Here is a 12,054-nt window from a genome sequence, read left to right as displayed (position 1 = left end):
GCATTGCAAATGTTCAGGGTATTGTAGTGCAGAAAATGAAAACTGCCCTTTTTTTAATTGCACCTGGAAAATAAGCTTCAGAAGTCATTATTTTCCTCTTTGAATAATCTGCCTTGAACCATACAGCTGCCCAAACTGAGGGAGTTTTCTCAGCCCCTCTGATTTCATTGCACCTTCTTCCTTTTTCTTGCAGAACAGTAGGATGTATTGTTTGGTACAAAGTGTGAGCCTTGGGTCTGTCTTCCAGCTTTTAATGAGGTGTCCTTGCAGGCAAAGAGGGAGAACTTAAAAGAAATGAAGTGACACACTTTGAACCTCTTTTTTTTTTTTTTTTCCTTTTTTTTTTGATGCATGCATCTGACATTTCCAGCAAGCTGAGCATGGCCTACTTAAACTTTGTCAGCTCAGTCGTTGTGGAGCAGTTTACCCTCCCTGACTGGCACAGCATCTGGCTGCAAGCCCCCCCCCATGTTGCTGCCTCACCCACATATCTCAGTTGTTCTGCTGAAGTCACTGTCTGTCATGTAATACTTTGTGAACTGAAATGGTGTTGAAAACGTTTTGGGTATAGTTATTGGAAATTCAGCTGAGATAACCAGCACCAATGATGTTCAGCAGCAGTGACCACTAACTGGATCATGTCTGAAGTACTGGTAGAAAGGCTTCCTCTTAATTTACTCATCTACTGTTCATCGTACAGAGGGCAAAAGGGCTTTGATTTGCTGTCTGAAGTTTTTTGGTTTACTTGTTTTTGTGTTCAATAGTGTTTTGGTCTTGGAAGGAGATGTTGGAAACTGGTCCTTAGCTATTGTTAACTTACCACGTATTGAGTCTTCTCCTGTGGTACTGTGTAATGAAAAAAACCCTCATCATTATTTCTTTAATAATGCAAATGCAGTCAGGGAAGAACATGGCTCCTGCTGAGTCCATAGATGAAAAAATTAAATTGATCTCCTAAATTCTGCCTTGTTATTCCCATTTCTTTTTTTCAGAGCAAGTCCCCATTTTGTGCTTTTCATAGTGCTGGATTTAGGCAAAGAGTAGGTTTTAGAAAGGCTACAGTAAATGTCACTGAACTGTGCTTGGTACTTCCTTTCTAGGGGTACTTTTGTTTTCTTTTTGTTCCACGTATGTTCTTTTCCTACCTATACATGTCATTTGGTCTACTTAAATGCAGGAAAACATTCAATTTGATGGAAGTCCACTATAAACTCCAAAGTTTAATACAGTGGAGTTGTAATGAGTTTTAGAATGGCTTAGGTTGGAAAGGGACCTTAGAGATCATCTACTCCCAACCTCCCTGCCATAGACAGGGATGTCTCTCAACTAGACTCACCTGTTCAAGGCCTCATCTAATCTGGCCTTGAACACCTCCAGGGAGTGGGCATCCACTACCACCCTGGGCAGCCTATTCCAGAGTCTCACCACCCTCCTACTGAAGAAATTCTTCCTAATATCCAGTGCAAACTAACTCTCCCTCAGCTTCAAACCATTCCCCCTTGTCCTATTGCTAGACACCCTTATGAAAAGTCCCTCTGCAGCCTTCCTGTAGGATCCCTTCAGGTACTGAATCTTGCAATTTAAAATAAAGTAGTTTGTCTGATCACAAATCTACACATAGGTTATGTAGATTCAACTTCTTTTCTTCCTAGGAGTCCCTGTTGATAACTGAGTTTGAGATCTGACCAGAAATCAAGTGTAATGCTTTGGGGATATTGCAAATGAATGTGGTTTATTAGTGGATAGAGCTGCTGCTTTTCTCTGAGACAGCCTGGAATAGTGATGGATCAGAACAGAATAATTCCAGCTTCTTTCATCTGTTATTCAAAATGTGTGTATCTGTAATAGAAACTTTACAAGGTCTGTCAGGTAATGGGAGAATTTAATATGTACAAAAGCAGGGTGGTTGACAGTGCCATCCTCTCCGGAGCCAATAGTGAAGGGATTTTACATCTACCTGCCAAGGGAAGAGAAGAACATGTGAGAATTCTTGTGCTTTATTTGGGAATTTAAATGCCCAGATTCTTTTTCCTCTTCAGTAGATAATTTAACTTTATAAACATCAACAATATGAACTTAAAAACACTTTCAGCAGACTCTAGTGGTAAAATACAATTCTTCAGTGAAAGGGTTTTGTAGGCAGCATTATTTCAACCATTAGCTCTCACAAACTGGAGGCTGCCATACTGATTGCCTTTGGCACACTCTATACCCACTAAATACAGCAAGACAAGTGGAGTGTGCCTGTGCCAGGTACAATTTGTACACTGTGTGAAATACTCTGTAGTGTCACCCAGATATTGACAGTGCTGGTTTTCCTTTGATCACAGCAGGGATGGGACAACTGGTTTGGTTTTCAAGAAAACTTAACACTCCACTTGAAAATAAAATCCCGTTTGTCATGCTCCCTTGGCATTTGTACCTCAGATCTGTGCCTGAGTTTTTTGTGCTGCCTTTGAAAAAATACTGCTTTTTTTTTTGACCACCACCACTTTCATTTCATTCTCTTCATTCTCTTTTGCAAAGTAACACAGAATTGGATCAGAAACTGGTAGTCAGCTGATTGTGTCAGAGCCTTGTGTGTGTTTAAATCATTCAGTCTGTACTCAAAACTTGCCTGAGTTGTTTTCAGGTAAATCTCTTGAGTAATTCTAAATTCCCTGTGGATTGGTGTAGCCCAGAGTTCTGTTTGGTTTTAGAATAAATACATTTAAGAAAAAAAAAAAAGAAATCCTATGCTTCAATGGATTTTTCAGATAAGGACTGAAGCAAGTCCTTATAAATGGCAGAGTTCATAAACCGAGGGTAGGAGTCTCTGTGCATTAAGGTGTAAATCTGAAGCTGTGCATCATCAAAGGTGTGTTGGGAGGGTTCCAGCATGTTTCGGTTGATAACTTCTCTTACTCTGGAGTCCAGGCTGACCTGTGTATGAAAATACAAAATCACATCATTAGTGGTGGTGAAGGGTACACCTGAGGGCTTCAGATTAGTTTTACTGACCTGAAAAAGTCATTGTTTTTAACCATTTCAGCTGGTGTGATTTGAGGGTGTAAATGTACTTGGGCCAAAAGGACTGTTTGAGATTTGAGGGTGCTAATGGTTGAGTGCAGTTAGAGAAATATTCTTGCTGAGGTGACCTTCCTTAGAATCATTAAGGTTGGAAACAACCTCTAAGGTCATCGAGTTCCACCATCAATCCAACACCACCATGCCCACAAAACCATATCCCAAAGTGCCTCATGACTTCACCATTTTCTTGGGCAGAATCATTAAGGTTGCAAAAGACCTCTAAGGTCATCAAGTCAAACCATCAGTCCAACATCACCATTAAACCGTGTCCCAAAGTGCCACATCTACACATTCTTTGCACGCCTTCTGTGATGGTGACTCCACCTCCCTGGCCAGCCTGTTCCAATGCCTGACCACTCAGTAAAGCAATTTTTCCTTTGAGCAAGGCTGCATGCAATCTTGTTATTACTGAAACCTGAGGGACTGGGGGACTATTTCCAGAGCAGCCTCCTGCTCTGTAGTAGAGAGGATTTGTAATTTTTTGTGACAGTTGGTTTCCTTGGGAGTTAGTGCTGTGGCAAGGAGACTGAATTTGGAGTCAGCAGGATGACGCAGACGGAAACTGTAACCTGGGAAGCTGTTGCTTAATCAAATCCCTCTGTTAAAAAGCAGGGTGAATTGATGTGAACCACACTTATGGCTATAAAATGATTCTATACAAGGAAGGTCATCTTCTTGTCTGCATGGCTTTAGTCTCTGTAGAAAGATATTAGTGTTACCGGAACAGACTCACTAGATTTACACAGCGTTTTTATAAGCAAATAGAATCAGAGGATCACAGAATGGTCTGCCTTGGAAGGGACCTCCAAAGGTCATGCAGTCCAGCCCCCTCTGCAGTAAGCAGGGACATTCTCAACTCAGCTCTGTTGAGCCTCACTTGGAATATGTCTTGGCATGGAGCTCCAACCACCTCCCCAGGCAACCTGTTCCAGTGTTCCACTACCCTCATAGTAAAGAACTTGTCCTTGATATCCAATCTAAATCTACTCTTCTGTAGTTTGAAGCCATTGCCCCTCATCCTATCACCACAGGTCTTTGTAAACAGTCTCTCTCCATCCTTCTTGTAGACCCCCTTCAAGTACTGGAAGGTTGCTATTAGGTCTCCCCAGAGCCTTCTCTTTTCCAGGCTGAACAACCCCAGCTCCCTCAGCCTGCAGCCTGCACCGCATGCAATGAAATTTGAGTTTTGATATTTGATATTTTGATATATTGGTATTTTGATATTGAAGGGTTTAGAATTCCAGCCTGCTAGGCAGGACTCTGTTCAAGCTGAACTGAGGTGTCTTCAGAACCTGGAGCATATTCTAGCAGCCAAGTGACAAGAGGTTTAGAAATTTTTCATCAAGTCAGTGTGTGTGTGTGTTCAATGCCACATTTTGTCAGCTGCCCTCTGTGCTTTGTAAACATTTTACTTGTGGATTTACTGTGGTTGTGGAGAGATGCACACAGCCCTTTCCTGGTGCAAAGGAAAAAGAAACTTCATTTGTTCAAAATTCAAGTTGAGCAAGGATGAAGTGATCATCTCTCTACTTGTGCCTCAAACTAAAGATTTCACATCTTCATGCCAGGGTAACATAGGAAGAGCTTTCTTGCAGCCAGTGGAAGTAGTTCTGACCATCTCACCTCAACGATGGGTCTGCCTTTTTCCACTAAATCTCTGCTAGATGGCAGTGGAGCATGGTGGAGGGAAAGTTCTCCCTGAGTATTGTAGCTTTAAGCAGGTTAGAACTCACTGTGCAAAGCAGCACCAAAGAACGTATTGGGGAAAGGAATATACCTCTTTTGGAGAAAGGATAGAAATATAATCTTCATAAATGAGCCTTGCTTTTTCTTCAATGACACTTTTGTTGGATTCTTGTTTTAGTTCCTCACAGGCCATCCAGAAGAGCATGTTCTCCTCGCTGAATTCTGTTCGGAGGAATTCCCGGAAAGCATTTCTGCCAGCTGGGGTAAGCATCAGCTTGTCAAATGACTGAGCCCAGGCATTCACTTCTTCAAGAGTAGGAGCAGGGCTTGAGAAGGAAGGAGAAGACAAGAAGAGAGAAATGAATGATTGTTACTCAAGCTGTTTGCAGCTGGCCCTGAGGTATCTGCTATCGCAAGGTTCCTGGATGGGGCTCTAATTCCTCACCAAGTACAATCTCTAGTAAATATTAATAAGGTGCTCTTTGGAAGCATCCTTATCAAAAGTTCAGATGCAGGGGATTGCCAGTGCTTTGATGCAGAAACTGCAGCTTACTGCTCAAAGTAATTGCAACAAAGAAGTCCCTGCAACAGCTAGGTGTTTTTTCTATACTTTGTTGAATCATTATTAAAAGCAGAATGAAAGTACCTGCAAAGAATCATAGTATGGTTTGGGCTGGAAGGGACATCAAAGACTTCTGGTTCCAGTTCCTCTGCCATGGGCAGGGACAACTCCTACTAGAGCAGCTTTTTGAAGGTGTCATCCAACCTAGCTTTAAGCACTTCCAGGCTTGGAGCCTCCACAGCTTCTCTGGGCAACCTGTTCCAGTACCTCACCACCCTCATGGGGCAGCAACAATGATTCAAACCCCACAAAAGGTACCCTCCCGTCTATTACAGTTTTACAGGGGCTCCTAACTAGTGGAGCAATTCTGGAGACAGTTGCCTTACCCCTGGTGGGGAGGATCTAAGCTCCTCATTATTTTTTTAAGGCTGAGCACTGCCAGTTGACTTCACATAGCTGCTGGGTGGGAACAGGATATATTTTAAGATTATTTCAGAAAAAAAAGTGGAGACTGATTACAGTGCTGGTTTTGATCTGGCATGTTATGAAAATGGGGATGTGGTTACATCCTCATGTAAATAAAGTAAAAGATTATAGATCAGTCCTTTGGTTCCTTAGGAGGTAAGAGACAGATGGCTGCAAATTCAGCAGAAATTACAAATTTCAGGTAATTCACTTTATTTTGCATGGTTTGTTGGGTTTGTTTCATTTTAACTTGACAGAACCCATAGTAAAGACCATACCTTTCCTCACAGTTTGGAATGCCCTCTGCTTGGAGTTCCTGAGATGTTCTCCTTGCCCTCTCTTCTTCTTGATTTCTAACAGTAAGACTGCAAGGGAGCAAACAAAATTGTTGTCAGCTTTATACAGAAAGAGGCTGAATGTACCTCAGATGCTCTTCCTCTGATACTTAAACAACAACCCCCCCAAAAAAGACACCTCTAAAAGGACAGAACATTGCCTTTAGTTGTGCTCTGACATTCATTTTACACTTGTTCTCACCTGGCAAACTGAGTGTAGCTGAGCATTGTTCAGTGTTGGATCACATAGACCTTCTATGCAGACACCAAAATGATTCATGGAATGTCTTGAGTGGGAAGTGAACCACAAGGATTATGAAGTCCTAATACTGTCCACAGAATTCATTCATGGAATGGTTTAGGTTGGAAAGGACCTTAAAGATCATCTAGTTCAGACATCCCTGCCATAGGCAGGGATACCTTCCACTAGACCACATACATTCAATAAAGCTGCTTAAAATTTGTCAAGGAGAAAAGGTCCTGGTGAATTCTGTTCATTGTAAATATCTTGCCATTTATATTCCAGTATATATTCCATATATATATTGTAAATATATATATAAACTGTAATTTCCATAAATGGGTTCTCCAGTTATAACCTCTAGAGGGAAAAAAATAAATAATTTCTTCATTTGTATCTTAGTTTGCTCTAATGCTAATGTTGTGACCTTTCTGTTGCCTTCATCCTTAAGAATCTTATTTATCTCATACAAACCTGGTGAGTGGTTTGGAGAGCAGGTCTTATGGGGAGAGGCTGAGGGAGCTGGGACTGTTCAGCCTGAAGAAGAGGAGGCTGAGAGGAGACCTCATTGCTCTCTACAGATACCTGAAAGGAGGTTGGAGTGAGGCTGATGTTGGTCTTTTCTCCCAAGTAACTAATGACAGGACAAGAGGGAATGGCCTTGAGCTGTTCCAGGGGAGGGTTAAGTTGGAGATTAGGAAGAATTTCTTTCCTGCAAGCTCAGGCATTGGAACAGGCTGCTGGTGGAGTCACCATCCCTGGAGGTGTTCAAAAAAAAAGAGTAGATGTGGCACTTCACATCATGGAGGTGTTGGGTAGAAGGTTGGACTTGATGATCTTGGAGGTCTTTTCCAGCCTTACTTGTTCTATGATCCTATCTCTAGTAAGGCAGTTTTTAAAAACCACTTGATTTCTCTGCCTTCTAAACTCACAACTGTCTTATTTGCAGTTTTACTCTTTACTGGTTATCTCCTTCTCTTGCTTTCTGTTAGTCCATCATCTGCAGGGACCTGCTTCTCTCTTTGCCAAGGCAGCCCATGCAGTGAAGAGATAGGGAAGCTTTCCTGTTGCTAAGATGGGGAGCAGGTCCTGCAACAATGGGGGTGGTTTTCTGCCACATCTGAGCCACATATTCAAACCAATTAGCTATTTCAGTTCACCTTTTCAGAAAAAAAAAAAAAGTAGTTAATATTAGTTCTCTATTCTTTCAGGATGTTTAGGGCTCAGTCTTCTAGTCCCCTTCTTATCAGTGATTTTGGCCTTTTTTTTAATATAAAAAATGATCTGTTATGTATTTCTCACACAAGTAATGTGCTTGTCAGATGTATTTTTGGATTGAGGCGGGGACCAGCAGGTCCAACAGAAAGGATTACTGTCTACATAGGATAATGATGGAGAAAATGGGGGGGAAAAAAAGAAATAACAGAAGTTTCCTTAGGAGAAGATGCCATGCCTCAGAAAATGACCTGCAGGTAGGCTTGTTCCCTAGAAATGTCCAGGGGAACAAAAAAGAGAGACTTGTGCAATACTGCATCTGCTCAGGATCTGGAGGAGTAAGAGGCTGGAGGTTGAGTTTTGGCTGTGGGAGTGAAGACAGGCTCTGAGCACCATTTCTTCATTCTAAATCTACTATTAAGAGTATGCTGAATATTGGATGTTCAGCAACTCAGCTGCATGACTCATCCAGACTTATTTTTATTCCTATTCATAATTTTTTTCTGTTCAAAGCAGTTGAGCTATTTTGAGGGAAGGCTCTATGAATAGGGAATATAAATAGCTTAATTACGGTTTGTTTTGCATTTCTTGCTACTAGAAAACAATTGTTCTCCCAAAAGAAAATAAATAATAAAGTCAGAAATTATTTTAAAGCTAAACCAAGCTGCTCTGTGCTTGGAGACTCTGCTGCTTTCCCAGATGATTCTGAAATGCCGATAGGAATTTTAAGCAGCATGAAAATCTGGGTACGTTCACACACCCTAGAGAGTAAATTGCTTTCTTTGAACTGGTTGAACAGTGAGGTGCACAGGAAAATGAGCATCCTGTAAAATATCAGGTAAAATGGCAGAAAAAGTACTTTATCACCAATTTAAAAGACAAAAATGCAAATTTTATGCACTCTGACTTGGTAGATAAATTTGCCTTATTTTGTGCTTTTATGGAAACTGTGCTTCATAGAATCATAGAATGGTCTGGGTTGGAAGGGACCTCCAAAGGCCATCTAGTCCAACCCTCTCTGCAGTCAGCAGGGATATCCCCCAACCAGATCAGGCTGCCCAGAGCCCTCTCGAGCCTCACTTTGAATATCTCCAGGGATGGGGCCCCAGCCACCACCTCCCTGGGCAACCTGTCCCAGTGTTCCATCACCCTCATAGTAAAGAACTTGTTCCTAGCATCCAGTCCAAGTTTGTGTAATGCAGCTCTAAATTGAGCCACTTGCAGCTGCACTGGACAACTCTTCAGGTGACACTGGAATTTTTATGGGATGCTTTGACATAGATTCAGCTCTGCAGAGTGGCAAACTCTCATCCTGTACAGGCATAGTACTTAAACTCTACCTTAGTTTACCTCTACGCACCTGCTGAAAAGCTTAGTAGGATCAGAGCCAGAGTACTTGGCATCTTGCAAAAAGCTCCCAGTAGCTTTTTGGCCTTACAGAACATTCACTGTTTGCATTAGGGAGGGCAGATCTGGGATCCCAGCTTCTGAGGAGCTGAGTACCAACAGCAAGGGACTATCAGCCTGCTCTTCCCTTGCCTTCTAATGGTGTTCTCCAAAGCATTTGCTACCAGCTGGTGCTGTTGGAGAAAAGTAATGGTGAAATAGATTCCTAGCATGGGCTACAAGGTTCTTTATGACTTTTTCCTGTCACCTCAGTGCCAGGTTTGCTTGCTCTGAAGGGAGGGGTTAATGTGGTGGATAGTGCATTTTTAAGAAGCATTCAGCTTGCTGTCTGTGTTTTGGTTGAACTCCTGTGGCTGTTTAAGACTGTGTTTTGTTTTGGTTTTGGTTTCCCTTTATTTCAATGCAAGTTCTGGTCTGACCCATTAATTAGCACTGATACAGGCCCCAAACATACAGGACTTTTGAGTATGGGAAGCTTTACTTCAGTTTTGAATGAATTCACTTGGATCTGGAGAAGCAGATAAGAGAGAGGAGGTGAACACGTCATCAATTTAAGGAATCAAGTGATTCCTTTTCCTCTTTTGCTTTGCTTCCCTGATACATTTTCCTCCTTAGCACCTTGTATTGGGATTTCTTCTGAACTACATTCTGCTTCACTCCTCATCTTCAGCAAACACCCACAACGTTTCAAGTCTGATCCTAAGGATTAACTTCAAATGAGTTGCAGATGCCATGAGTTGGCAACACTAATTAATGACAACAGCTGCAGTTGCCTTTGAAATAAAAGAACAGTGCTGAGCACCTGGTTATTCATTTTCTGACTTCCAGATTCTTCCACCTTCTCCTCACTCCATTTAACACAGCCTGTGCTGCTTGTTAAGTCCCAGTCCTAAATCTAAAGCAGTGACATGTTCTGGTATTGCTTTCAGCTTTTACTGGAAGCCCTGGTGAAGCTCGAGGCTGAGGGAGAACCAGTCCTGCACGAAACAGACTTTCCATTACACAGTCCTGACAACAAAAGTACAACAGAGGTAACTGTGCAGGGAGTTTTTCAATGGCAGGGGGGAAAAGCAGCAAAACTGAGTAGAAGGTTGTGTCCAGTACTGGATCACAGTCATCTCAGTCTCGGATTTGAGAACACCCCAGGTGGGGTTTTTTTTGGCTTATAGAATGTGTTGGGTTTGATGGGACCATTAAAGCTCATCTGGTCTCCCCCCCTGCAGTGAGCAGGGAGATTGCCAACTAGCTCAGGTTGTTCAGAGCCCCATCAAGCCTGACCTCCAGCGACTCAAGGGACGGAGCCATTATGTTGTCCTTTGTGCTGGCTATTGCTCCCTCCCGCGCTGTTCTGTTCCCCAGAGGCATGAATGTGAGGAGGTACCATGAGCAGCTGCAGCAACAACACCAACAGAAGCAGCACGCGTTGGACCCTCGGTTGCCTGTGCTGTGCTGAGCCTGAGCAGCACCTGGGGTCTCCTGGGTCGCAGCCATCTGCCGTTTGCCCATCTCCATCCGCTCCGATCCCATGGGCTGCAAGGCAGCAAGAGAAGGGACAAGTAAGAAACATCTTTTTCCTTTCTGCTTTAAAAGTCTTACCAAGAAGTGCTGAAGGACACAGCTCCAAAGGAACTGAAAAGCTAAATGCTTTTTTTTTTTTTCTTTTTTTTTTTTTTCTTGCAGGAGCTCTTCGGAGTTGAAACTTTTGGAAGAGTCACTCATTTAAGTGCTGTGATGGAAGGCAAAGGGTTGATGAATTCTGCACATGGGTGGGAATACAAAGAGAAGAAAGTGGTGGAAAAGGTGGAAGTGGGGGGTCTGAGAGAGCTGCAGCTCTTAGCACAGTGGTGTATAAGCCTAGGAGCTGAAAAGGGTTTCCTCAGGTCTTGACTTCGAGACCAGTCCTAAAGAAAATGGCACTGAGGCAGTTAGAGCCTTTTTTTTTTCTTTCACCCTTTCTTTTCTTTCTCCCTCTTGATTAACCATTGCACAGACTTGGTGATGCTTGAATGAGACACCTGAGCTCTGATGAAAGTCTGCCCTTCAGTTAGTGCTGAGCATGCCTCAAACCTGCTGGTTGCCCTGTAGCAAAGGGGAAGGGCCAACACTTAACTTCCATATTACAGCTCTGACTGCCATAGGGTTTTTAAATGTTATTCTCAAGAACGAATTCAGTGCTTTTGGTAGGGTGAGGAATTACTAATGGAGAACACACATGACTGGATGCTAATATTTAATATGAAAAGCATTGGTCACCTCCTTCAGTTGAAGACAGCATGAAACACTTTCGCGAGGAAGTACTGCTTGTGGGTTTTGCACTTTTCTAGGAAACCTTTTTGAAGCCTGAATTCTGCAGATTGTGCACAGTAGTGGTGTTAATGAGATGCCAGGTCCCTTGAAGTCCCTGTCCTTTTCTGATCTCTCTTTGAGCTTCAAACTTGCTCTGCAGCACTCTGCTCTCCCTGTTATGCTGAGGACTGTGCCATGCCTAGGTGACAGGTGTCTTTTGCAGATGAAATGCCATCTTGTACAAAGAGGAGTTTTTCTTCATTTAGACTGTATTTGATTTTTTTGATCCATAACTAGCTGCCCTCCTGTGCCAGGAGATGCCTTTGTGTGGAGGTTTTTGCAGGTTGCTAAACCTTCTATTGAGGCTGTGACAATTGTCTGGGAATTACAATCAGCTGCTCCTACTTTTGATTTTATTTTTAATTGGCATTGAATATCAGACTTGAAACAGTCTGATGAGCCAAACAGTGGAGGGTTAAAAGTTGCCTTCCTTTCTGAAGTGTTGAGCCAGGTTTGGGAAATGCAATTGTTGTACCTGGAGGGAGAATGCACAGACATTGTCATGGAGCGTCAGGAGATGACAGGAGATTATTTTAGCAGAGTGCAGGATGACATTTTGCTGTTTGGGTTGGGGGATTTTATAATTTTATTTTTAATGCTGAATTTGTTTCTCTCTTCTAGAGCTTGGTAGTTTTTGTTTTTGTGAGAACCACCCACTCTCCCAGGAGGAAAAAAAAAAACCACATGACATGCTGAGCAGGTGAAGATGCACCTGTTTTGCAGGAGGA

At 42.6% G+C, this 12,054-nt stretch overlaps 1 protein-coding gene across 2 annotated transcripts in view; it reads right to left on the bottom strand.

Moving 5' to 3' along the window:
- Positions 1 to 2,733: 2,733 nt before the first annotated feature.
- RGS20 (regulator of G protein signaling 20) overlaps positions 2,734 to 12,054 on the bottom strand; it is a 29,961-nt gene continuing 20,640 nt past the window's right edge. For both annotated transcript variants that reach the window (XM_054394595.1, XM_054394594.1), the window contains 4 exons: positions 10,362 to 10,510; positions 6,061 to 6,147; positions 4,847 to 5,081; positions 2,734 to 2,922 (listed from right to left, as the gene is read on the bottom strand). In XM_054394595.1, the coding sequence (XP_054250570.1) occupies positions 2,734 to 2,922; positions 4,847 to 5,081; positions 6,061 to 6,147; positions 10,362 to 10,510 (660 nt within the window). The remainder of the gene's footprint in view (positions 2,923 to 4,846; positions 5,082 to 6,060; positions 6,148 to 10,361; positions 10,511 to 12,054) is intronic.

The sequence above is a fragment of the Indicator indicator genome, chromosome 31, assembly GCF_027791375.1.
Source record: "Indicator indicator isolate 239-I01 chromosome 31, UM_Iind_1.1, whole genome shotgun sequence".
In the NCBI taxonomy this organism is placed as follows: domain Eukaryota; kingdom Metazoa; phylum Chordata; class Aves; order Piciformes; family Indicatoridae; genus Indicator; species Indicator indicator.
This window is presented reverse-complemented; position numbering and strand designations above follow the sequence as displayed.